Genomic DNA, 26,948 nt, shown 5'->3' on the forward strand with positions numbered 1-26,948 from the left:
AGTTTTACTACTTAACTTAGTTGGCCTAATTTAAGTGTCAGCACTTTAGCAAGCATTTACGTTTTGAGGAGAAGAATCTTGGCCTCTTGGGCTTCTGGCTTGTAGAAAGTTTTTCCTTGAGAAATATTGACAAGTGTCCAACAGTGGTATTCAAGTAAAATAGCTAAGTTATTTTTATGAAACACCTAAGTAACTAAGAGGAAAAGAATGAATTTCTGAACTAAAAAGGTATTTAGGATCTAACTTTATATCCTGGTTTTTTTTGTGCTAATTATTTCTAAGTACTGTGTTGAAATTAGGGGTTCTAATAATAAAATCAGTGTAAAATGAAGTAAGTGGCTGCATAATACTTATTTTCTGACTGGGGTAAAACCACAACAGTAGTGGGTGTTACTACTTTGGATTACATGTGTAGTGTAGGAACAAATAAAAGTTGTAACCCCACCAGCAGTAACCTACCTGGGTTATTATTTCCATTATATAGAGAGGGTTACAACTGGTTGTATGTCACCATTTGTGAATCACTCAGGTTTTTGTTACAAAGGCCAAGAGGAGATGGAAGGATTTGAATTTACTGTGGGCAGTAAAACCAGAATGTGTCTCATCCTTTAATGATTCTTGTTGACCACAGATATTAGTGACCTAAGGGAAACAAACAATAGTGATCACTGCTGTGGTGGACGTAATTTAAAAAATGCTGCTACACCTGGCCTTGATGTATTTGTGTAGCTATTTCCTCTCTTTACAGGGTTGTAAGTACAATCTAGAAGTCAGGGCTACACCTAAGAAATAATGGGGTTATTTTCTAGATCTGCCACAGAGTTGCTATGGAACTTTTGCTAAATCACTTAAACTGTTGGCCAAATTGCCACACTTACCTTCCTAGGTCAGGTATTTTAATATGTATTGATTTTTCAGATAGGCAGGGCTTTATTTTTTCTGATTTATTGCAGTGACATATCCAGAATTATGAGTAACTTCCATGTATTTCAGGTGTCTCTGCCTTAGGCTGCCTATTGGCAAAACCTGGTTTATGCCTGCCTCATTAAGAGCTGTTCCAGCATGGCAGTGATGGCAGCTGAATGAACATTTTAAGTGAGCACTGCCATGGGGTCCATGCTTCACCCCTGAAAGGCTCGGGAAGGGATCATTTGCTGTGGTGTAGGGATGGGGTTGGGGATCACGATGGCCTTGTGCTTTCCCTGGCTGTTCCCAGGGCTGCAGCAGCTCTAGGCTGGTTTGATGGGTGCTTCAGCTGCTGCAGCATCAGCCCTGCCTAGGGGAAAAGGCTGTGGCACTGAGGCACCTGTCTGAAGCTGTAGGCATGTCAGATGTTGGTTGGCTTGCATATCCATTGCCAGAAACTGGGAGGGATCATTCTTTTGCTTCTTCTTATAGCTCATGAGCCAAGAAAATCCTTTCCTCACCACGAGTGGGTCTTTGAGTATAACTTTTCCCTGCTTCAGATTTTTTTGTTGGCATATAGAACTATTGTTCTGAAACTTTAATAAAGCTGACATTTAAAAAAAAATACTTAAAATAGCTTTCTTCTATTTAGAATTGGTATTGTTTCACTTTGGTAATAGCAGGGTAGGAAAGCCTTTTCTTCCCTGAGAACATTTTCAGATTGTTTGAAAAAAGCAAAATTATTGCTGTTGTTGCAATTGTTTAATAACATAAGAAAATTACAACCAGGTCTTGGAACAGAAAAAATATCTGAACTGAAAGATATATTTTTTTTTCCTTAAATGCTTTTCCAACATGGTGAAATTCCATCTCTTCTAAGTTAACTTTCAAAATCTAAAAACAGATCCAAAGTTGTGCAACAGTGTCAAATCTGTCATAAATTTAGTACAATCTTCATTCAGGTATAAAGGGATATGATGGAAACTTGCCTTCAATAATCTTTAAGTGTTAAATGGCCATAGCTTATTTTAGAGTAGTTTTGTTCTGATTTTTGAGTATCCTATTTTTAAGTACCTTATTCATTGTGCTGTTTAGTGTGTCTGGGAACAAGAGCCCACTTGGTCAGGTCAAGTTGCAAAACTGGAACTGATAGACTCTATTTTGTAAGTGAACTAGCAACAATTGTTATATGAGTAAACATATTTGAGGCAAAGATATATTGCCTTGTCAGATATATTTGTTTTCTATAAACTGTAATTGCAGGCTGCGTTGAGCCAGCAAATCTGGAACAGTTTATCACGTGTTACATGTTCTTAATCAAAGCCAAATACTGAAAGCAAGGAAAGTTTTTTCTAGTTCTTTTGAGAATTATTTAATTTACCTTCCAGCCTACATTTAAATAATAGAGAGCATTTGCATGCAATGCTAAAAGGGAAGTTTTGTGTAAATAGGTTTGATGATATAATAGGTTTAATTTAGGAATAAATAACAAGTCTGTTGTATGCAAAATGGAGATTTAAGTCAATTTTTGTAAATTAGAAAAATGGGAGAAGTATTTTGCAAGAAAATGCTTCCTCGTTTTGTTAGATAATTTTTTTATTATTTAGATATAAAAAAGGCACCCCATTTATTAGTAACACAAGCTGTTGGCTTCTCAGCATATGAGTGTGTTGACTCTGAATCTTATATTAAATAACCTATGTAAGCTATGATTCTGGTCATATTTTTCAACAGAAAGGCAAACTTCAAAATCTTTCTCAAAGAATATTTTATTACCAAGAAGTGCAAGAGACTGCCTTCATCATGCTTGATGAAGTGTCTGACCCTCAGTATGGCCAGCTTTGGTTTTCCTTTCAAACACAGTGAGTTTGAAGGCATTGATCTTTCTTTTGTTGGATTATTCCTCTGCTGTTTACACATTCAGGCCTTCTCCACAGACAGGCTTTGGTGTTCCCTTGCAAATACTGCCAGCTTCAGAGAAATTATTGCTAGCAGGGAAAAAAAATCCCTTTCATTTTTAAGATCAGCTAATTGGTGTATAATCAGTATACAGTTTACACAAATATGCACAAGAACATACTGCTCAGCCTATTAAGGTTAAAATATGCATGCAACATATGACACCAACCCAAAACGAGGCATAAAAAATTAATGGCACAGGCAACTTGAATGTGCAAAATATTTAGTCTTTGAGTTTAAATACCATATCTGCATATGCATATGTAGTGTCTCACATAATTCACATTTCCTTAAAAAGCACTGCTTTTTGAAAATAAGGGTGAAGATTATCCCAGTATTTAGGTAAGCTACACTGACCTGGAAGTCAATGCTTTCAGTTCAGAGGGGCAGGAAAAGACACCAACCAGTCTGTGCTGGACATGTGGTTGTGTCATTGACATGACTTTTTATTTGACTGGAAGAAACATCTCAGTGCTGTCTTCTTGGCAAGAGTGGAATGGTTGCTCACTCATTCTTTTCAAGTACATCTTGTTTATGAGTTCAATTTAAATAATGACTTGAGATATATAGAATCTAAATTTCTTTTCCTGTTTTATGGACATTTGCTGCCCTGGTATTCAGTTAAGGTTTCATAATCTATCCAGATTCCAGTATGTTGTTCCAGGAGATAATTTATTTTCTTGTTATTTACTGTGCAGTGCCCCCTCTCTTTTTTTTATCTTTATTGCTTACCCTTTCTTTTCAGTTACTCCTTTCTTGTAGTCTTCAAAATGCCTGGATGCTGAGCCCTGACTTAGTTTCTGCAATTTTGCAGAGTTGGATCCTTCCACTGGTGTGGCATGCTAGTATTATGAGGCTTTGTGCAGGAGCAACCTATAGAAACAAGAAGTAGAAATCACTCTGGGTTTGAAGTGAAATTCCAGGTTAATTCTATCCTCTGGACATTTGTTTGACTCAGTGGCTGTCTTGTGTGTCTTATAGTTAGCTTTAGGAATCCCATTTATGGACCATACTGGAAAACAGTGAACAAATCCAGCCACTGATTCAAGGAGCTGACTATATACACACCTCTGTGTGTACATATTATGTATGAAACAAGGTAACAACTAAAAAAAAAAGAGTAATGCAAGAGAAGATGCAATATTTGGGCAATTGCTAGCAGGCTGTTTTCAGGTTTCTTGCAGACAGAGCACATTCGTTTTAATAAAACATTTAGACCTGGATCTGCATTTGAAAAATGGGTGGTCAGTATGGAGAAAATTGGGATAATGGTTTAGAATTTAATTTTATCCTGTTGGATGCTGGACAGGACAGAGAAGAGGAAGAAGATGACCTTTTCATATGGAGCCTAAAGAGATGTGGGAGAGCAGTCACTGCCGAGTATTCTCAGCTGCCTCCAGATGAAACAGAGGGAGGTAGTTAGGGAAGCAGATGAGGGTATCATTTAGTTTGTTGGTTATTTTTATTTGAACTAGAGCCAGAAGTATACTTGTATCAATGAAAAGGCAGAGAGAAGTGAATTTTTAAGGAAGAGAGTGAGAGGGAATAAATGAAGAGGTGGAGCAGGGCTACAGGGAGCATTGAAAGAATAAGGAGAAGAAAGTATTTTTGCAAGTAATTTATGTTTATGCACCTACCCAAAAATGCTGCAAAAATGCTGTTGAGGAACAGTTTAGAGAGTGGCAGCTTCTCTTTCATGAACACTGAAAAGTTTTTGTCTAATCAGTTAAAGGATTTTTTTCATTTCTAAAAGCTGTGCAATACATTTTACACGCCTGAAGTACAAAATTGTCCAATATGTCATTTATCATTTGTACAAGCCATTTGCGAGCTCACTTTTATCACAATATGTAATAACTGTCCACAGGGTACTAGTCAAGAGCAAAGGTGTTGTCAAACTCAGGTGCAAAATGTTTTTCTATTTATATTTTATTTATATTTATATTCTATTTACATTCTATTATATTTCCAAATTTATATTGAAATCTCCCTTAAAGAATGCAAAAACCAATAAAATGTGCTGGTTGTCGAAGTAATAAAAGCAATGAAACCTCCTCTTGTTTCCCCACCACAAAAGTGACTGTTGATTTTTCCACGAGGTTCAGCAGAGAAATGTCTCCCTGCTGCCAGCAGTTCCCTTTCTCTGTGCTGCTGGATAAGTCACTTGGCACCCAGCAAGGCCTTCCTGCCTTTGAGGTCCGTCCCTGACCTTTTGCCTCTAGACTGAGCTGTCTGTGTCTGTCTCCTTTATCCTTTTGTCTGGGTGGTGTGGGATTTTTGAGAAAAACATGGCTAACTTGATTTGAAAATTAGCAGACCAACCTTTCCTCCCCTGCTCCTTCTTGTCTGTAACTAAGGAATAACAGAAGATGAGCAGGGTGGTTCACCTGATGCTGAGCCTTGGAGCAAGACTTTTGGGATCTCAGTGCCAAGACACATCTGGCAGCTGTGATAGGAGAGAGTTTGACTTCTTGTTCTGTGGTAGAGACAATGAAAGCAGAAGAGAAATGAAGGGATACTGTTGTGGAATATAGAACACACAACTCTATCTGGACTGAAAATTTGGAATCAAGAGAATATACTTTGTGCAAGTTAATATATTTTCCACGAGCTCTGAAACTTCACAGGTGTACTTTAAACTGGGTCAATAACACTTTTCTTGTTGTTCTTTCAGTTAATCTTGATGAATTTGTAAGTGCTAAGTTAAATATGTCCCTGTAAATGTGCAAGCACACTGACAGGCAGATATTTCATTCAGAGCTCCTTTACCTGTGCTTGATTGGGTGGTACCTGGGATGGTGCTGCATTGATTTTGAGGAGATGGGGAACTGGTGTTAACCTTTCCTGGGGGAAGGAAACAGCTGTGCAGCTGTTTACATCCTTCCCCCCATGGCCTGTAGATAAGAGTAAGCTGTGCTGTGTAAGTTACAGCACTAATCAGCATCCTGAGGTATTTGAAGGCTTCTGGCTCCTGGACAGCCATAAAATCCTTTGGATGATTTCTGCGGTTGTAGGTGAGAAGCAGGGTCTGTCAGCAGCTCCCTTGGGTCTCCTTCAAATTGCAGTGTCATGCAACATGAATTGAAGGCCTAAATAATTTGGATAAATGATTGATAGGAGATATTATTTTTTAATCCATTAAGTACTCTTCAGTAAAAAAGATTTTTGGATGTAGATGAAAGTTTAAGGTAAACATATGTTTTGTAATTTTGTTTAAAAAGCCCTGTACTTGCACTCTTTGCATTGGCATCAAGTGACTTATTCTGCTGCTGTTGAGTCACTTCAGTGCAGGAAACCTTTTGATTTCTGTCTATTTGGACCAGCAGGAAACTACAATCATTGAAGACCTTCCCCTTCTGATGGAATAGTGTTTATAAACCCACAAGAAGTTTGGAACAGTAAGTTCCAAAGAAGTTTGGAACAAACTTCTGCAGAAAGTGACTAGAATGTACATAGCAAAGAGGAGCTGTGGCTGCTGGTAGGAAGGAGCATCACTGATTGTGGGGTTTAGGAGAGCTGAGCAGAGTTGTGCTCAGAAGTGTGCTGTCCTAGGAGCTTCTGAGCCAGCTTCTTGTTGGGGCTTGGATAGCAGTGCTTTGACTCTGAACACACTTTGCAGAGGTATTTTTCACCAGTTCTTTTTGCCCTGCTCCCTTTCCCATGTGCAAACATGCAATCTCTAGAGTGGTTTAAGCAAAGTTTTGCTGTTCTGCAAGTGGCAATAAACTGTGTGAAAGCAATTCCCATAAGGCACATTGGTCAGGCTCTTTTTATGATGTATGGCAGATTCTATGAAACATTTTATTTTCAGGAATTGATAGATGCTTTAAAAACAGTCTTCTAGTAAAACACCATGCCTGAAATAAACTTGTCACTGCATTCATTTTAATTATTTTTCACACACTGTGTGAAATACTTTGGTTCATGGGGTAAAAAGCCCCTGAAATTAGGGAAATTTGGTTTGCTAATTTGAAAAAACACATGGAGGTATCAGACAGTGTTGACAATTCATGACCTGGATTATCCTAAGATAGCATTTTTAGCTATTTAGGCTTTCAGTTTTCAAATTCCTGGATTATGTAGGTGCAGTAACTTGAAAAACAAGATAACAAGATGGTTTTCCTGCTAAGGTATGTTTCCTGTTTCCACTGGCATGGTTTGTCAAATTTTATTCATTGAGTACTTCATACATATTTTATCTTATTTCAGAATTTTCTTCTTTACAGTCTACCCTACCACTAGCAAGGTGCACACAGCACGGGACATTGTGCTGTTATTAGTCGTGTGGTGTGGTGTACAGTACCATTTACCCTATTTTTTGTGGTTATGTCACTGTTTTCTAACGTTATTTCTCAGTTAAGATGCACCAGTCATTTGCATTAGTTCCCATTCTATATCTTTTTGCATTCCCTTTTGAATTATAAATACATGTTTATGCCGGCTCCTTTCTTGCTGTTAATTTGTAGAATCATCCTCTATAAAAATGCAAAGCATGCTGCTGCTGATGGTTAGTTTCCAAGCTCATTGGTAGGGTGGTTGTGCTTGACAAGGGAGTGAAATGTGGAAGTGCTGACAAGTGGCTGATGGCTGATTCTTGGCCCCAAGCGCAGGATTGCGATATGAAAGATTATTATTATCTGTCACACAGCAAGAGCCGTTATTTCCTAACTTCGGCGCCGACTTTATTTAGAAACAGAAGTGGAGGCTGGGTGAGTTCCTCGTGGTGAGAAGCAGCTCCCTGCAGATGCCCAAATTAGCTGGGAATGATTGCAGGGCTGTCGTGCTGCTGGCATGGTCCTCTGGGCTGCACGCTCTGGTGAAGGCCCTCACGACTTCAGCTCTTACTGCAGCATCTTCTGTGGCTGCGGATTTGTAAATCGGCCACTCTATTCCACAGACTTCCAGAGAGCACTGGCACCTCTGTGACAGTCCAGGATATAGCTGCTTTCCCCCAAGAAATACTTGGCTGCTCCAGAATCTGGTTCTAATGTTGTATCTAGGGACCAGGTTTTGCCAGGTCTCTACCCAGAGAGAGCTCAGCCTAGCACAGAAAATACGCTACTATGGAAATTCACAGATTAATACCACACAATTCTGACTTTCCATGAACTCTAATCATCATAATACTGTTACTTAAAACACAAGTTGTTATGGTCTTTTTTCAGTATATTATGATAGTATTTTTATTAATGATGTGTCCAAGCCTGATGCCATTGTTAAGACCTCCTTAAAGATTTCAGCCATTTACTTTGTATTTCCAAGCTGGTTGTCTTGTCCTGTACTAACATGTTTAATTACTGTACATTTAGTACCAGCTGTACCTTGTGCTGGCTTCTGTTAGATTCCTGCTAGATTCCAGATGTCCCTGATGTATAGAGTCTGGTATCCAGCCCTGCAAAAGCTGCAAGATGCCGTGTCAGCCATTTTTGCTTCATTTTGCAACTGCAATCATAAGACACCGTGTTTTTCAGACCCAGGAATTCTTTGTTAGACTATTGACTCAGCATAGTGTTATCCTAAATTACAAGGGTCACAGTTACTTCTGGGAATTCATAAAAGGTCAGGAAGTCTTCAGGAAATTATTTTAATAAAAAAGGTACAGTGACCTTAGGAAAACCAAAAGATTCAGTCACATGTGTGGCAGCTACGGAGCAAACAGAGTAGTGGAAGACAAAAGTAACAAATGCTAAAGTGTTAGCCTGAGGCTGTAGTTTCATGAAGATATTAAGCTTGCATTGCCACCAAAAAAGAGCCATTTTTCATTTTTTTATTCTTCCTATGTTCTGGTACAAACGTTTGGGCTACATGGTGGGCCAGATGAGGAAAATGTTCAAGGTTAGCATTAAACTAGCAAAAGAAAAGCTTGTTTTTAATAGCAGGTCTGTTCCTTGCCTACCTCCTCATACTGCTTCAGAAGCACTTGATCTGACAGGATGGCAAGGAGTGTTGCAGGACCTGCAGGAGCAGAGGGATCAGCAGCACTGCCTTTTATTTGGTTGCAGGTGAAAATAGTTCCAAAAGTTCTATGAGAGAATGATGGTTTGTCAAACTTTTTTAAAGCTGGTCATAGTCATTCAGTTAACCACTAAAGAAAATTGCTGTCTTGTTAGTTTCATTGTGAGCGCTGCTCTTCACTTTTCTCTTGTGTTGGGAAGGTATAAGCATTGGTCATTGTCCAGAAAAGCCATCACTGCCGTTGCATACAGAATTCTTCTTATGCAGATGCCTTCTCGCCTGCCAATTCTACATCTTGTAACCACAGAACAGTTTTGGAGATGGATTTCATTACTGACACAACTGACTTGAGCCAGAGGCCCATTTATTCACAGTTTTTAAATTTGAGGAAGTAACTTAATGGAAAAGACAAGAGGAACTTAACAGTTATTTTTAGGAAAAGATAGTGTTTATCCCAGCAAAACTAAAAATGATGTTGAGACATTACAAACTTGAAACCTAGACAGTTGTGGTTTTGTTCTTCCATAATTATTTTAATGCAAAGAAATTTCTCTTAATGCATACTCTATAGCCCTATCAGCTTCAGTAGTCCACCACATATATTTTTATATCTATGCAAATTGGTATTTTCCTATGTGGTGTATGAAAAAAACCCACAAAAAAGCTGGAAACCAATAATGTCAGAAAAATAGTAAACCTGATAATTTGCTTTCAAATGCACAAAGAACATTTTGAGCACTTTCACAAATTAAAGTGATATTATTGAACAAATGCATCAGCATGAGACCTGACAATAGTTTTGTAGCAGACTGTATGATTCAGAAAGAGAAAGTAGTGAAGAGTGTACAGATGCCATTTAAAAGGCTACTAAGTTGGTAAGGTATGAAACCAGCCTGCTTGCCTTGCCTGGCATCTGAAAAGTGTGGAAATGTCCTATCTAAGGAAAAAAGACCAAAAAATGAGAGGGACAGTAAGCTGGAAGGAATTGCTGGGTTCAGTGTGGAGAGCTCTAGTACTTTGGTTAACCTGATGCTAAGGAATCTTAGGCAGAGTTCTGGAGTAGTTTTGGGTGGTGGCCAAGTGCTTTGACCTGGGAATTGAAGTAGTTTGTGTAACACTGCTGTGGAGAGAGAAAAGACAAAGATTAAGGAACGTTTTGGTGGCAGGGTCAGTAGGGGATCTTGCGTGCAGTTGCATCCTTGGATGTAATTAGGAGAGTAGTGCAGCTGGATTCCAGGAGTTTGTTAACTTGGCAGGAAGTTTCATCCTTGCACAGATCAGAACTGACATGAAGTCATCCCTACTCAGAGCGCGTTGTCAGAAGTGGAAGTGGTTGTGGCCCTAGAGGCAGAGCAAAGGGTATTGAGGTGAAGAGTCACGCAAGTGTGACATGCCCAGATGTATCATGGAGTGGGGAAATCTGGGTTAGCTACTGGATGAGGGACTTGCAGCAAACAAAGCAGCAGGGGTTTTTGACATGAAGTTCTGTACAGCTTAGGGGTTGGGATTTGGAACAGTGTGTTAAGACTGGGATACTTCTGTACAGAAGCCTTTCAGTGTCTAATTTAAAATACAGGAAACTAGCAAAAAGCTGAAAATACAAGGTAAGTAAATATCACCAGAAAGGTGATTGGCAATAGGTCCCTTGAATAGGAGACAGAATGTATAGTTTGTTCATCTCTTGCTATTTTGAGAATTATGGAAATTAAAAGGCAGACAAACTTTTATTATAAAGACTGCAAACCCAACCAGCACATGTTCTGCAGTCAGGTTGTAGGAAGTTCTGTGCCAAAAACTGGGTAAACAAGTGTGAACTGACCACTTCCAGAAACATGCAGAGTGGTTAAAATCCAGCACATGAGTTTGTTTGAACTATGTCTGTGCGGTGTTCTGGGGCTTCCCCACCGTTTCTGTTGTGAAATTCAATGCTTGATGCAAGAGTGGCACACTGCTCAAGTGGTTATTTGAAGTTAATGTTTAGAAACATAATGCAAACTGGATTATCTTTGGCACCAAAAAATATTTATTGTGGAACTGGACCACTTTCTGGTAGTCTGCAGTGTAAAGGAGACAGATCTTTAGTAGCTATTTCATTATGTAAGGTATTAAAGATTGTATTAGATTTTCAGCTTTTCAGTGTAAACACTGGACCTAACAGAGAAACTACTACCATACTGAAGGCTGTTTTCAATAAGGAGACAACTGATTAGTGTACAATATAGAAAACTATGAGGACTTCATTTTCTTCCTTACTTTTCTTGTTTTTCAAATCCAAAAATGTAGTGTGGGAGTCAGAACTTCTTTTGAAATAAAAATTTAATTAAGTCCTTGAAGAGGAAAAGACAAATTTGTCATAAATTCTTCATAAATGCCATGTATTATCATGAAAACATAATTGTTAAGGTCCTGTAGGAAACCTATTATAAACTTCATTTCACAATGTGAAGGCTCTGATGTCATTTTCTGAATACACAAATACTAGTTTGCATATGAGAGAAGAGTCCTTGAAATCGTAATAGCAAAGACACTCTTGTCCTGTGACATTCTAGAGGCCTTTGCTACTAGGAGTTTTATTTTCATTTCCTAATGGAACAAATATTTTTTTAAGAGCATCTGTTTATTTGCCCTATTCCCCCTGATTTTTCTGAACCCTCTGCATGACACCAGCTAGAGCTGGCAAAAGAGTAGAGGTCTTTAATACATTTATAGGAACATAATATTCTTTTAAATTGAAAGCTGAATAGGGGAATTAGTGCTTTTAACTGAATGCAAACCTCAGTTTTGAGAGGCAACAGGCAGTGGCCGAGGCACAGAGGTGTGCTGGCCAGTCAGTCAGTACCTGCGCTGCTCTGAAGCACTCACAGCTGTGCAGGTGTAGGATACAAGTGGAAGCTGGGGCAAGATGTGGTGGGAGTGGAGGTGATTAGAAGGCACTGTGTACAAATCCATGGTTCTCCAAGCTTCATTAATTCTGCTGCTCATGAAAGAATTATTGGGTGCCTTTGGATATCATGTTCTTCATACAAAGATGAAATAATTTAGTAACATGGAGGTCTACATAGAAGTTTCACATATTTCTAGGCAGACAAAACAATTCTTATTTTCACTCACCTTGTGTCATCTTTGTCAAAATAAAATGAGGAAGTTTATCTTCCTGATTTCTTTTTGAGGATAAAAATAAACATTAGTTCTGGAGTATTTTTATTACAATGATGAAGGTTTCATTTCACCTTGTATTTCAGCTACCGTAGTGGAAGTCTTACCAGTTAAGAAGAAAGAGACAAATGAAAAGTGCTAAAGAAAGGCTGTCTGCAGCTCCCCAGTGAAATGCCAATTCTCATAGTTACAGTTCTAGTACTTGCTTTCTTATCCCAGTGGCATTTGCTGCAGATAAGATCCTAAGGGAGTTTGGCTCAGCCTGGCAAGCTGAAGGATGGGTTATACTCATACGTGGTTTGTAAACAAGGAAAGGCTTCAAATTCATGAAATTGGATTTCTGTGGTTTTGCTGACAGCTCCCACCTGGTTGCAGTAATAAACTCTGCTCTTGGCATCTTTGCCTGTCACAGGCTGACTCAGAGGAAGGAGAATGCCTTGGAGAAGCTTGGGAAGCTTGGTTGGATTTTAGCAATCAAGCTGTAGACTGGGAAGATTAATGACAGAGAAATAATATAGAGTCTTGGGTCATAAGGGTTTTAAAGAATAGCCTTAAAATAGGGTAACAGCATAGCTCAGGTTGGAAGACACCTTTGGAAATAGTCTGGGTCAGTCTTCTGCTAGCCGTCCCTGCTAGAGTCAATTGTCTAGGATCATGTTCAGTTTAATTTTGAATATCTATAAGGACAGAGACTCTACAATCTCTCTGGGCAACCTGCACCAGTGTTTGATCACTCATACAGTAGGAAAACCTAAACAACAACAGAAAGTTAGGAAAAATGTTAGCTAGATTCCATTAACCAGAGATCCTGATCCAGTCCTAGTCCATCAAAATCACTACTTTCCTACTTTTCTGGCTGCTGACCAAATAGAAAGCTACTGTACAGGCAGGAGTTTGTAGTCTTGAATGCTCAGGGCACAAGTTGTAAGTTATTGAAGCAGATTGAAGTTGCACTGTGTCCCAGGCTAGTATCTTGAAATGTTAACTTACTACTCTATATTTACTGAAAATGTCATTGTGCCTGGAAAAAAGAGGACAGGATAAGAGGATATCAGGAAAGGCTGAGGGGAATGTGTTGTGGACGGGGTGACAGCACAGGTGAAAAGGTTACCAGGAGTAAATGTTGCTCATAGTGTCTATTAGCTGTGCCAGAAGAGTCGAAGGTCCAAGCTGTGTTGTTATATTGCAGTGTAGAGCACTGCTGCAATATGTTTTCCTCTCTTGCTCTCCTGTTAGAGGAGCATCTCAAGCACAGATGGCTCAGGTAACTGTCCTGGGCTGGCATCGCATCCTTTAACTGGTAACTTCAACCACAGAAACTTTTGAAGTTTCATGTGTATTTCTTTTAACACCACACAGCTCCATGCTGGACAGCACGGAAACAATTTAATTTTCAGTTACCTGTCTTGAAAAATTTACTTGGGTGATTGTGCTATCAGTCCTTTATTTCTCACTTTCATAGCACAGTACTCAATTAAAATAGAGGATACATTTATGTAGACCAAGGAATAAAGTGATCTGAATATGTACAGCATAACTAAGAGGTAAATCCAGCCCTGGAAATAAGGACAGGTGGCATGAGTAGAGGAAAAAACCCGAATGTATTCAAAATTGGAAGATAACAGTGATGCCTTTTATAAAGAGGCTGTTCCTGTATCATTTGAAATCAGCAGAGAATCAGTCAGACGAAAGAAGGCAGATGATAAATGATTCATTTGCTTGCCTCCTCCTTGAGATTCCTTTCTTTGCCAGCTTGCGTTAACAGATGTCTTAAAGATTATGAATTCACAGGAAAATAATACAAGACAATGGGCAGCCAAGACAGTATTCTGATAGTCTAAATATTTTGTTCTTCATATTTTATCAGCTTTTGAATCTAAAAATGTAGAAGAGCTCTTGTATTAAGGAAGGACTTTGCTCACAAACACTTTGGTTCAATGAAGCTTTCGATGAGAAGTGGTTCTTCTGTACTTGAACTATAATCTCTTTTTTTTTCATTGTGATCCAGCCTTTGGTTGCAAGCAAGTCAGCTGGGCCTGAGGAAACATGAAGACTGATTTTCTGTTGGGCTATACATCAAATAACGTCTTTTTTGCAGAACTTTGTGATCATTGGTGAGAATGAATTTCAAAGAACACTTGTCTTCTTTAATGGTATGAAATCTTTCAAGGTCAATTCAGTGCAGTCTGTTTTCAGCTTCAGTAGGGGACCATTTCTCTGCAGTCACTATTCACTAGGTGGGATTCTTGCCTTAATATGCTAATTGCTTTAGGGATCGGGATGTTCCACCACCCAGGTCTGCAGTGAAGATGCCAAAGAACACCTTAAGAATACTGAGACTTGTTGTAACAAAACTTTTGCAGCCCAAAACAAACATGACAGTGTATTCTTTGTGGGTTTCTACATTGAAGACACACTGCATTTAAAGAAACAGAATAAGATGTAAAGTAATTATTCTGACTCAAAAGGGATTATTGATATACTCCCTCTTTAATAAATCAGCTAGATACATTGGTGAATATTTTATCATTTATGCATATCTCTGTGCTAACTGAAGTGAAAACTGAAGGACTGAGGGCTCTGAAGTGGCTGCCAATACTGTGCACTGTAAAAGTACCAAGGGGCCATGTTTGCAGAGTCACTCTGTGCCTGTCTGCAAGCAAATGTGTCACCATGAAGTGCGAAGTTCCGTACTGCAGTGTTGGTCTGCAGTTAGATGGACTCTCTGTCTCTGTCTTCCTCTGTTTCCACAGACAAATGTGGCTTTGTTCACTAAGTTATGTGGAGTTCAGAGGTCTTTTACATGCATACAAATTTTACATCCATTACAAATTGATTTACAAGAACATGTTTGCACTCAGAGTGAAGGCCAAATGGTCATCAGATTTGCTGCCATTCCAGCTCCGGGTTAAACTTCATCTGTTGGAAAAGGATATGAAACAGCGCTCTGTTTGCTTTAGCCTGTTGCTACAGAGTCATCATCCTACCTTAGTGCACTCTTTTTTTAAGTATAAATGCTTTCTTTGCTTTACAAAAAGGTTGTTTAAATTGCAGTTTTAGTGCAGGCATCATCTCTCTTACCGTGTTGTAAGATACTGAACATCTGTGAACACCACAAAATAATAAAACAGTGGTCTAAGAGCACTTTTTACTCCAAGAAAAAAGGGGGTTAAAAAGTTTAGTAATAAATTACTAAAAGGACTCTTTAGGTAAATAAAAAAATTATTAATCATCTCGGATGCAACTAAGTTATTGGATATTTTACTTGCTTCATCGTCTGTCTTCAAAGGCAAAAGATAGTGAATTACACAAACCCTTAAAAATATTTATATCAATCTTTCATTGCAACATAAAGATATCAAGTATCTTTTGTGAGGTGCTTGATTTGAAATTTTGTCTGAGATATATATTCATAGATTTGCTTTTGTTACTTTTTCCTCTTAGGTGTTGCTAGATTCCTAAATAAAGTTTTCTATATTACTGGATTTCCTTGCTTGCTGGATTTCAATAATGTAAGCAGCACACTCTTTATGAGAACAGCCAGCATTCATATTAGTTCCCAGGTGCTGGCTTTTGTGAAGATGTTTAGACTGATATTAGTAGATGACTTAATATTTACAGATGACTGTATGGATGGTGTAGCTCATTGTAGCTCTGTAAGCAAACATGCTGCTGTTATTCACAACATACAAAATAATTTTAGTCCTGGGGACAAATATGAGCATTAGCCTGGAAGTGGAAGTTGTCTGTGGCAGCAGCTCTGCTGTGGGAATGCAGATGAATGCAAGGCATGACCAGGAAAATACCTGGCTGGGAAAAATCAGTTGAAATTCCTTGATCATTCAAGGGCTGCCAGTAGAAGTGGCATACTTCACCTGTTCCCCTTCTCCAAACAGCACTGCAGATTAATCAGAAAAAGCTGATTAATCTTTGATCTTTTTAAAGCAAGATTTTAGTGGATATTTGTACCCAAAGTAGCGATGAACAGGACACGATAAAAGGGCTGTAAAAAGTGTTGATCCTGTAGTACTGTGGGAGTCATTGACTGATGTCTTACCTGTTAATGTGTCATATTTCAATTGCTTTTCTGGCCAGGGGCTTTTCTGTTTCCTTTTATGTGAAGAAGCGTCCTTGAGTAAGGCTGTTTCTAGTATTTCAACATCTGAAGAGGGATGTAGTGACACCGGGGCATGTACTTGGGCCTCTAGACAAGAGTGAACACCATATTGACACATGGCAGTGCTTCCAGTGACTAATGGAGCAATTAGAAAGTTTGACTATTGCATTTTGTGTAATAAATATGAAAGTCTTAAAAGCCATAAATGATCAGTGGGCTGAGATTGCAGCAAGGTTTTTCGAAAAGCCTATGTGTGCATAGTGCTTAAATAAAAAGCATTTTAAAATTTCCTTTCAAATTGATGGAATAGAATTGTAGGCTGATTATGCATATCTGTGACCATACACACAGCTGGAAACTATACCTATCACTGTTGTTATCCTACTGTTTTAATCTCTATTTTATATTTAATAATATTAATGCAGAACAGGAAATATGTTACTGGAAAAGTATGTAGTAGTTGTAAATCTTGTGGGTAATAAAGCACTAGGAGTATATTTCAAAAAATTGTGCACATTTATTTTTCATACCTAAATAGTTGTTGCTTTTAGCTGTGGAGAAGAAGATATAGAAGAATGTTTTCTTGTACTGACATTTTTAAGCTTTGTGATTGATACATGTATGGCTCAAACTCACTCCCATAATTTTCTGCCCTTATAAATACAGTGTATCTGCAAAACACATCCAATTGTCCTTGTTCTAAATTGGTTTATTTCATTATTGTAAAGAGAAAAATGCGTCACTGCAGGATTTAAGGGGGTTTTTTGTTCAGGCAGGAAAACAGGACAGTTAAGGAAGTGATGAGAAAATAACTGGGCAAGCAGGGTGTTGTATAGTTGTGAAAAACTGTTTGAGTTGAGCATGTTGGACCAGTACCTTTTCTTGAGGTTGTGAGATGCTCCATGGTTTTGGTTTTCAATTTATGCTGGATTGATGTTGTTGGTTTAGCTGTAATGATTGCAGTCAAGGAAATCCCTTACACTCAGGGCTATAAACTTCTGAATGTGCTTAGGAGCAGAGGATTTTGAGGTAAAAAGCCTGCTTTCTATGACAACTAAAGCTACAAGGCAATGGTGACAGAACTGAATGTTATACCTTTTGGCATTTTTGATTAAACAACCTCTTGATAAATTACAGCTTTTTGAATGTGTTAAAATCTTTTGAAAAAAGTAAATGGAAGAAGACCAAAAGAACATGATTTGTTTGTGGTATCTTTTGAAAATGATACTATATTAAAAAACTAAGTTCCTGGCAGCCTTCTTAACATGAGCCATCACTCTTAATATTTCATTAGTTTACTAAAAATGAATGCTTATAAATGCCACAGAGACTGGTTTAACTGATGAGAACAACTAAAAATATATGGAAAAATTTCTGTGGCATTCAGAGTTTCTCATGATGAAAAAACTAAAGATGCTGCAGAGCTGGCTAGATGCAGGTATTGCAAAACTCTGCCTCCTCTTTTTCTCCAACCTTGCCTGAGGTGACTTTTTCTCCCCCTACATAATATATATAGGCTGACTTGCCAAAACAGCCTTTTGTTTCTTTCTTTTGTCTTTTGTTGCTCAGTTTTGGGGGCTAATGATGCACGTCTGATCTGCTGGATACAGAAATATTTATCCTGCACTTGTGGAGGGAACTATCCTGTGTGGATCCTGTGCCAATGTTAATTTTTGAAGTTGTGGGACAAAGAATGTTAATTTTCACTTTCATTACCAAGATACCTTTCAGAAAACCTATCTTCTGCTTCAGCCATCACAGAGCTAATGGTGCCTGGGGTGGTGGAGGGCCAGCACCAGCAAGAATAATTGATTTATTTCATTTTATCATATTTGCTTATTGCTGTTCTGGAGATGTATTCCTGTGTTCTTGTGCAACCCTCAAATACTAAAGCAAAGCATAACATGCCCTTTAAGATGGCAGGCTATTTTGGATTATAGCATTTTCAGGATGGTAGCTGAGAAATAATAACAAACCTTAACATGAGGAGTTCAATTGAGGGCTCCTCCTGGGGCTTTTTCCTCTTAGCAGAGCTGAAGGACAGGTAGTTGTATAACCCTGCACGCTGAGCTGGAGCGTGTCAGCAGCCCAGTGAGGAGTCCTGCCAAAGCTCTGTTCTCCACAAAGATTTGAAATGTCATGGCTTAATTGCCATGGGAGACACATGCCTGAGTGCTCCTGCCCAAGGTATGTGTTGCAGAATGAGACCCTTAGCCCCAGACTGGGTGAGTTATTTCCCCAGTTTACCAGGGCATCCCTTAGCTTCCTAGTGCTAGCTTTCTAGAATTTAGGATTTGTGTGGGCTTCTGTTTCAAGGCAAATTTAATGTAGTTTCCTAGGCTTTAGGAGCACTGCTGAACTGGAAAGTAAAGTGTCTGCTGTTTGTGGATGTGTTACGAATTTTTGTTTAATTTTGTTGCCTTTAATGGCAAAATGAACAGATGGTACAGATATTCTCGAGGAAAACAAAAATCTAGATTAAAAATCTGACTGATGTCCTAGATGCCAAGTATGAAAAAGGGTTTTGGTTTTTGTTGAGAGTTGTTGATTTATTGCATGTGTTCATTTTGTAATAGCTCTCATGAGTGCAGCTAGCAGAAAACTCATTGCTGAATTTTTTGCATCTTTTCAGCATTTCTTGACACATTTGTTTAATGTATGTTGTTACCTGTTAGAGTGAAAATAAGATGTTGACAGTGGTGGGTTTTTTCCCCTGCTAAGAGAGGCTTATTTGAAACTCATCTAACAGAGGTCAGAGCAAGACCCGCAATATAATGTCATTACAGAGAGACTGAAAATCTGTTGAAAAGCATGGATGCTCTGGTATCTTAAAGTGAAGTAGCACAGTTGTTAGCAGCCTTTAAGAAATAGTCATACTTTTTAAAGGTGTTTGTAAATTTTAATCTGCAGTTAAGTTGGCCAGAAATCAGCTTCAAGAGAACAAGCTGGTATTATAAAGCTAATACTTCTAGAGATTGGTGTGTAGGAATTCGTGTGATTTAATCTAAGTGTCTTTGTTATAGTGAGGAGAACGTAACAAAAACTGAATATGCACAGTGGATTTGCAATTTAGAGCTATTTTGTTTCATTTACTGTATGTTTGAAGTGCTGATATGCACAGGCAGTTTAAGCCATGTGAATTACGTGATTGAACATGCAAGAAGTGGCAAAGATGCAACAGTAACTCATGTTCACTTTTGGTTTATCCAAATGTTTTCTTTAGAGTTGAATAAAAAAAGCAGCGAAGACCCAAGTAGTTGGCCAATATCTCAAAATTTAGCTAAGGGGACAAAATTTTTGGGATTGTGCCATGATAAAATGACATCTGCAATGAGACTGGAAAGAGAAAAGGCCTGTTTGGGCCATTTGCAAATCTTGTTTTTCTGTTCTTGCATTTTTAAACTTGGTTTATCATCTAAGAAAGAATATTTCAGGTTTGTATATTCCTTCTTGTTCTTTAGAAAAGCTAATTTCTTGTTACAGATATCTATTGTCTGCAGTATTTCTTAAAGCTCCTTATACAGTCATTTCATAAGAACTTTATGCTAGCCAGTGTAACAAACATATTCTATAATGTATCCTCACAAGTCTTCTGAATATGAGAAAAGAAACCAAATGTAGAGATAAGTGCAAGACCTCGTGTTGGATAATGAGTCCCTCATGTCCACAAGTGCTAATTACATAAGGGACAGTGGGGAGCACCAGTGCCAGGCAGTGGGACCAGGTGTATGTGGCAGTAAACAAAGCCCCAGAGTTACAGGTGACCAGGGCAAGCCACCAAATTGAAATGTGCCTTGACTTGCCCAGCAATACAGTGAGGACAGAAGCATTTACTGCTCCTTGGAATGCAGTGCTTGTGAAAGGCAGTAGACCAAAACAACAAATTGCTATTGTTGAGAATGGGCAAGAGAATGTGTAATTTGGGAAAAGCTGTCGGCTGCTGTAAAAACACCCCTTGGTGCTGCGAAATATTTTTGCATCTCTGGAAACAGGTGGGAAGCTAGGTGAGCTTGTCCAGTATTTACCAGGACTGTGTAACTGCTCTTAAAGTACAGTTTAAGAACCCTGTCACTAAGTTCCAATTTTTATCTTGTAATAGATTGTTTCACCAGTAATGCTAATCCAAAATATAATAATTTACATGATGAAGTTTAAGAGGTACAGGTACTAGAACTGGTAGATTTGATAAACAATTACAATTTCAGTTCTGCATGTGGTTAAGTTCAATATGTAGTTTAATATTGTATTTTACACTTTATTTCTAAAAGATAGATAACAAAGTTTGTAGCCCGGATGCAAAGTTCGAGGGTTTCTGTTAGAGTTTGGAGCTGCTTTGTCTAATTTGCTGGTGATAATTTAACTGCATTCTTGATGAAGTTTCTATTCCATTTATGTGCATTTTAAAACTTTCAGATTGAGAAAGAAAAAAATTTTGGCAGTGTATGGTTAAACTGTGGAAGTGTCTTTTGAGTTTGTTTACAGTTATTTATCTAATGTTTCCTTCTGCTTTGGGTTAGCCTTAATTGGTGATCTCAGCCTCTCTAGTATTGCAGTTCTGTCTGTCACACGCACAAGCCTGGCTCCAGCTGTGGCATATGGAATTAACTTCTTAGTTAATTTATGATTTTCTCCTAAAAGCTTTTGACCACTGGTACTGTGTTTTTGCTGTAAGTTGCTTCAGTTAATTACTGCTGTTATGCAAAAGAATTATACCCATTAAAAGGCCTGATTACTGCTGCATGTTTTTAACAAAAGAATAAATTAATTGAACCATGAGGCTTGCTGTTATTCTGACAGTGCCTATGTGTTAAAATGCGATGGTGTTTAAAAAAGGTGTCTTCCAGGTTTCCAGGTTCCTCACAGACAAATCTTGGCCGTAAAATCCAGAGCAGCAGCCAGATGACTGAAACTTGAAGTGCTGCTGTAGAGTCTAGCAAGAGAAAACAGTCCTGGGTAACAGCAGTACATTAACACACAGAGTAATACATTACTAGCAGTGATGCCATACTGCATTGTGGCTTAATTGTGTTTAATGGAGTCCTGCAGTCCCTGTGATTTAGCTGCACATGTCAAAGCAGGGCAATTCCCGGTTCATTTGCCTGTAGAAAAACACAGCAGCTTTACATAACCTGTTTGAGAGAGTACTGGAAGCACCTCAGATATTCTGTCTACCCTCACCTCCTTCAGTTTGCCTCTGGTATATTAATGTCATAAATTCAAACCAGACCAAAAAACCCAAACTAAACAACCCCCTCATCTTCACCCCCAATATGGATTTGCCCACCCAGTATTCCCACACATCTTAGTTCTGTTTTCTGCTAGACGGGAAAGAGACCTCAGCAGCATTTTTTTTGTCATCCATCCAAAGCCATTCACCTTTTAACAGCATGTGGGTGATGAAAGAGTTGGAATTGACATGTTAAACCCCAGGTCAGAATTACACTGCCAAAGCCCTTCAGGAAAAGAAGGAAATTGGAAATTGGTCATTCTGGTGCCTTTTAAAACCAAAATCGTTATTTTTTCTAGTGGGAAAGGATAAGAGGCTGGAGTCCTTGTTTTGTGGAAGATAGTGGCAGAATCCACATTAGAATTTAGTATGACTAAGATTATTTGAAGTCTTAAATAACTATCTTAAATACACCTAAAGGAATTTTAAAAGTTAATATTTTTAATCCTATCAGTTTGCTCTTAATTAGGTGGTTTTCTCAAAAGCATCTACCTTTTGGAAGGAAATTTGCAGTTCTAGCTTTTTTCTTAACGTGCATTTTGATACACACAGTTATCATGGATAACTCATATTTTGTTTCTGCTTATTGGTGAAAAGGGATTGGTTAAAACAAAGGGGAAGAGCTAATTTTAGAGTACTCCCCTTTAAATTGTCTTAAGCTAAGTCAACAATTTAATGATTTATTAAAAAAAAAAGATAATATTTAGTAACCATCTAGGCTGGCTGTCCAAAACAGCTGTACCATTAAAATCATTATCATCTTTCCTATACATGTATAAGTCATCTTTAATTATCAGTAGTTGCCTTTTGCCTTTTTGCACATTAAATTTAGAACTGGTTTCTAGCTGAATCAAATCACAGCCCAGCTTGTCTGGCCTGGAGACACTGTGCTGAACCTGCTTCCCCCAGTTACAGATACAGCTTTGAAAGCTGGAAGAGTCAAAAATCAAACTGAGACTGATGGGAAGATGATGTTTTGTGTAGGAAAATCTGAAACAGAAGTCAGGAATTTTCTTCAACTTGTCTTTTTTGTCCTTATAGAGTGAGAGGATAGGCTACAAGAACATTGGCATCAGTGATAATAAGACTACAGAAACCACCATATAACCCACTCACACACGCACACATTGATATAAACATATGTTTCATGACAGAGGTTTTAAGTTTTAAAAAAGAAGGTCATTTGGATTTCAAAATTCCAGTTAACTTTGAAACAGTTAACTTCCAATCTGTGTTGCTGCTGCAGCAGCTGCTGCTGTCATGGGCTGTCAGTCTGTGACCTTTCCTAGGCCTGATGCTGAAGTGACAGTGTGACTGTGTGTGTAGCATTGCCTCAGGTTTCCATGACCCTTACAAAGGTAAGCATTGAACACCAATGTGTTGCCCTTGCCTCTTTTGTCTTTGTTGCTAATGCCAGAGGGGCATTTAAATGTGTGGAAAAGATGGTCTCTCTTGCATGTTTACAGCTGGAGGAAACCCCTTTATGGTCTCCTGCTGTCAGGGGCAGCAACACCACTTTGAGGGTCCAATCAAACACCACTTTGAAGCAACTTAGATTTGTGCCCTCAAAGATTTATTTGTTTGTTTGCTTATTTGTTTCAAACATCTAAATACAAGTTAATTCCTTTTCCATTTGACCTAACTTTAGACCTCTTAAAGTCTGTTCTAGCCACACCAGTAGAAAAAGGGCTGTAGAGTTCTTCACACAACTCGTGTTCTTCTCAAGAAACACATGCACATAGGCACCATCAGCAACTTCTCCTTAAAACCAAAGCTATTCAGTGCTGGGTCTGTTGTCGTGCATTAGATCAGAGAGAACAACTAATTGGTACATAGCATCCGAGTCTCTTGCAGGCTAGCAACTCTTCCCTGAAGTGTTTCTTCAGAGAAAGATTTGGAAGGAGAGGGGAGAACAGTGAGGCAACCATGACACTAATGGAGATAAATGCAGACTTTCACTATAGTTTGTATAGAGTAATAACTTTATGGATTGGAAGGGGGGAGAATTCATACAGTTGTATTATTAACATCCAGAACTGTGTTTATTTCTTACTCTCAAAAATATTCTCCAAAGAGTCACACGATATTTATTATTAAATAAGATGACAACTGCCATCTGTCACATCAGGCAACATCAGCAACATCAGTTGCTACTTGGTGTTAGAAATGATAGTGGGAATGCTATTTTTAGGGGAAATAGCCAGCCTCTCTTGCACAATGAAAGAAGCCCTCAATATAGAAGGTATTTATTACATTTATCTGGAATGCAGCTGTGTAAATTTGTCCATTTAGGACTGTTTTAATTTAGATGGTGAAGAATGAGCAGGCATCTGTAGGTGGAAAAAAGAGACAATTTGAGTGAGTTTGGTTACACTGCATTAAGGTATTAATTTTGACATTCAAAGAGCTGTCACTCATGCAGGATTGCAGTGGCTGTGAAAAATACTGGCAGAAAGCAAAAATCAGTGGGTTCCTTTCTACCTTCTTTCCTTAGTTTCAATTACTAGATTAGAAAAAAAAAATCTGCAGCTTTTTTTATCACTATTCACTCTAGAGCAGGATTATCAAGAGGCATTGCAGAACAAAAATTAGACTCACCATAAAATCTACTTCTTAATTTAATTTCAGATTAAGACCATGCTTGGAAAGCGTCTTTCAACTTTTCAACTCAAAGTCACCTTCAACTTTGGTGTATATTGAGCCTGTTTAACGGTAAAGAGAAATATCATGAGAGAAGGTGCATTTACTTGTATAGAGTGCCTGTTTATATTTGTGTGGATACATGTATACAAATTACATGAAATAGCATGGTTTATACAATGCACACCTTCTAGAGAAGAGAGAATAGTCAGGGAATTCTATATTTTGAATAAATTCTTTTTCCCTTCTGCTCCTCCACCACATTCCGACACAGTCATGATTCATATCAGCAAGTAGTACTTCAGCTAACAGAGGCTAAGCAGCCAGTTTAGCAGCTTAATTTAGGGAAGCTCTCTCATCTCATACAACTATAATTATATGTAAGTGAGCAGATCTGGCAAACAAACCTCTGGAACAGAGTATTTTCATTTATCTCTTTTAAAAATCAGATGGCAGAAGTGACAAGTAAGGGGTCTAACTCAAAGCTATGGATTCACAGCCTGGACATCCAAGCTAGAAGAGAAAGATTGCTGTTATCAACATTTCCAGTGTATGGTTGATTATCAAGATTAGCCTGTCTTAATCTTACTAACCCAATTACAGTGGTTTTCCTTCTATTTTTTTTTAACCTAACATTAGTGCGCCTTACAAATACGTGTGTGTACAGACATACACACACATATATATCTGCATGGATATATAAATGTGAGTTCCTGCCTGCTGCAGCAGGAGTATCTCTGTGAGTTCCCCACCTCCCTGGTGCCTGTGAGGCTCTGCAAGTGGAACTGAACAATGGTGATGATGATTCATCTGCCATGGGAATGTCACCATGGTGATGTCAGCCTATGCCCTGTGTCCAAACAGCTACTATAAAGAAAAAAAAGGCAGGTCACTATTGTGGAAGACTGTCTTCTGAAGGGAGAAGAAGGCTTGATTTGCCAATAGGACCCACTTCTTTGGGAACTCTGCAGTCTCCCTGGAGCTGGGGTTGAAGGTGGATGGAAAGGTTCCTACCCTGGTACAGCCCTCACATTATTGATTTCCCAGGTAGGCAGTGAGAAAGTTGCAGCTAGCAGACTAAGGGCAATCAGGAGATTGATTCTTCAGGGCATTGGGACAGCTGCTTAAGGGATCAGGAGCACAAGCAGTGTTCTTCTCTATCCTTCCAGTCACAGGGAATGAGGATGCAAGAAGACACATGAGCCAGCAGATCAATGCCTTGCTTGGAGCCCTTCCCTGCAAGAAAGACATTGAGGTGCTGGGACACGTCCAGAGAAGGGAACAGAGCTGGTGAAGGGTGTGGAGCACAAGTCCAATGAGGAGCAGCTGAGGGACCTGGGATTGATTAGCCTGGAGAAAAGGAGTCTGAGGAGGGACGTCAACACTCTCTATAATCACCTGAGCGGTGTTTGTAGTGAGGTGGGCTCTTCTCCCAGGTGACAAGTGACAGGATAAGAGAAAATGGCCTCAAGTTGGATCCAAAGGACATTTAGATTGGATGTTAGGAAAAATTTCTTCACAGAAAGTGTTGTCAAGCACTGGAGCAGGTTGCCTGGGGAAATGGTGTAGTCACCATTCCTGGAGGTATTTAGAGGACATATAGATGTGGGAGTTTAAGGATGTGGTTCAGTGGTGGTCTTGGGAGAGCTGCATCAACAGTTGAACTAAACAGTCTTAAAGGTCTTTCCCAACCTAAACAATTCCGTGATTCTGTGAAAAACATATAAAGAATGGTTAATGAGTTATTTCTGCACCTGTAAAAGAATTGTGGACAAAAATATACAGCTGAGAGCTTATTTCCTTATAAGCTTTAGATCCCTTCCCCATCTCTCCAATTTCTGGATTTGCCTACATCATGTGTATAGAGCATTAGCCTAGAAGAGAAATTGTAGCCAATGCACTTGGAAAGATCCTTTGGGTGAAGTTTGTCCATCTTGTCATTAGGAAGCCAAATTAGTTAAATTTTGGCTCTTTTTATAAGTTAAATCTAGATAGACTAAGTATCACAAAAATAGGAAAAAAAAAGAGTCTGATAACAATGCTCAAATAATAATTTTTCATCTTTAATAATTTCCCCTGGCTTGTGTTTGACATGGAATTTTATTTTCATTTTTTGATTTCCCTATTTCCTTCATTTCCCTCAGGAGAGAGAAACAGAAGAAGGAGATGTCAGGTGGCTTTCAGTTATATGCCTCAAAATGAAGATGAATTGGAATTAAAAGTTGGTGACATCATTGAAGTTGTGGGGGAGGTGAGCACATCTTTAATTGAATATACATACATGCATTTCTGACATGTCTTGTGCATGCTAAGTTCCTCAGTATATAATTTAAACCAGACATTTTTCTTCTCTGCTATACTGACCTGTCTGGTTGGGGTTATTGTTGGGATTAGGGGTTGTTGGTTTTTTTCTTATGGATTTTGTGATACTTTTTTCCCCCTGTAGCATTTCTGCTGGTTTTACATCAGTTGATGTTTCAGTCTTCTGTTCAGGGCTCTAAATTCATGTTACAGAGCTCTTGAGTTCATACCTCTGAAGAACCAAAGATTATAGCAGAAAAAACTTTTCACGGTTTTAGTAAGCCAGTTACAGGGAAAAACTACCTTTGCAAAGTTAAACATATTTAAGAAATTTACTTGAATCTCTACAGGAGTTCACCTTTTGTCTTCTTTGGCAGCAAATTTTAAGAATTTTGGTCTTAATCAGCTTAAAAAAAACCCTAAAACCAAATAAAAAACCTCAACAAAATATTTAGAGACTCAAGATGCATTTATTTTGGTTAGAACTGGATGTGGAAAATTAATTACACAAATTTGGAACAAATTATGCAAGCTTGGACAGAGAGACAGAGATTTTCTCTGCATGGGTGACCCTGGCTGCAGGATCAAGAAATGGTGTTTGCACCCAAAACCTTCAGTGTTCCATTAGAGATTTTACAAATATCTTCTGGAGCTTAATAACATGAGGACCAAAGTCAAAATGATAGC

General features: G+C 38.5%; 1 protein-coding gene across 8 annotated transcripts in view; it reads left to right on the forward strand.

Moving 5' to 3' along the window:
• The window catches only part of SH3KBP1 (SH3 domain containing kinase binding protein 1), a 212,755-nt gene that overhangs the window by 80,386 nt on the left and 105,421 nt on the right, over nt 1–26,948 (forward strand). For 7 of the 8 annotated variants that reach the window (XM_058840401.1, XM_058840394.1, XM_058840428.1 and 4 more), the window contains one exon: nt 26,105–26,211. In XM_058840401.1, the coding sequence (XP_058696384.1) occupies nt 26,105–26,211 (107 nt within the window). Of the gene's footprint in view, nt 1–18,231; nt 18,281–26,104; nt 26,212–26,948 lie in introns of those variants that run through there. The other variant, XM_058840446.1, reaches the window with a different exon arrangement.

Source organism: Poecile atricapillus, chromosome 1 (assembly GCF_030490865.1).
Source record: "Poecile atricapillus isolate bPoeAtr1 chromosome 1, bPoeAtr1.hap1, whole genome shotgun sequence".
Classification (NCBI taxonomy): domain Eukaryota; kingdom Metazoa; phylum Chordata; class Aves; order Passeriformes; family Paridae; genus Poecile; species Poecile atricapillus.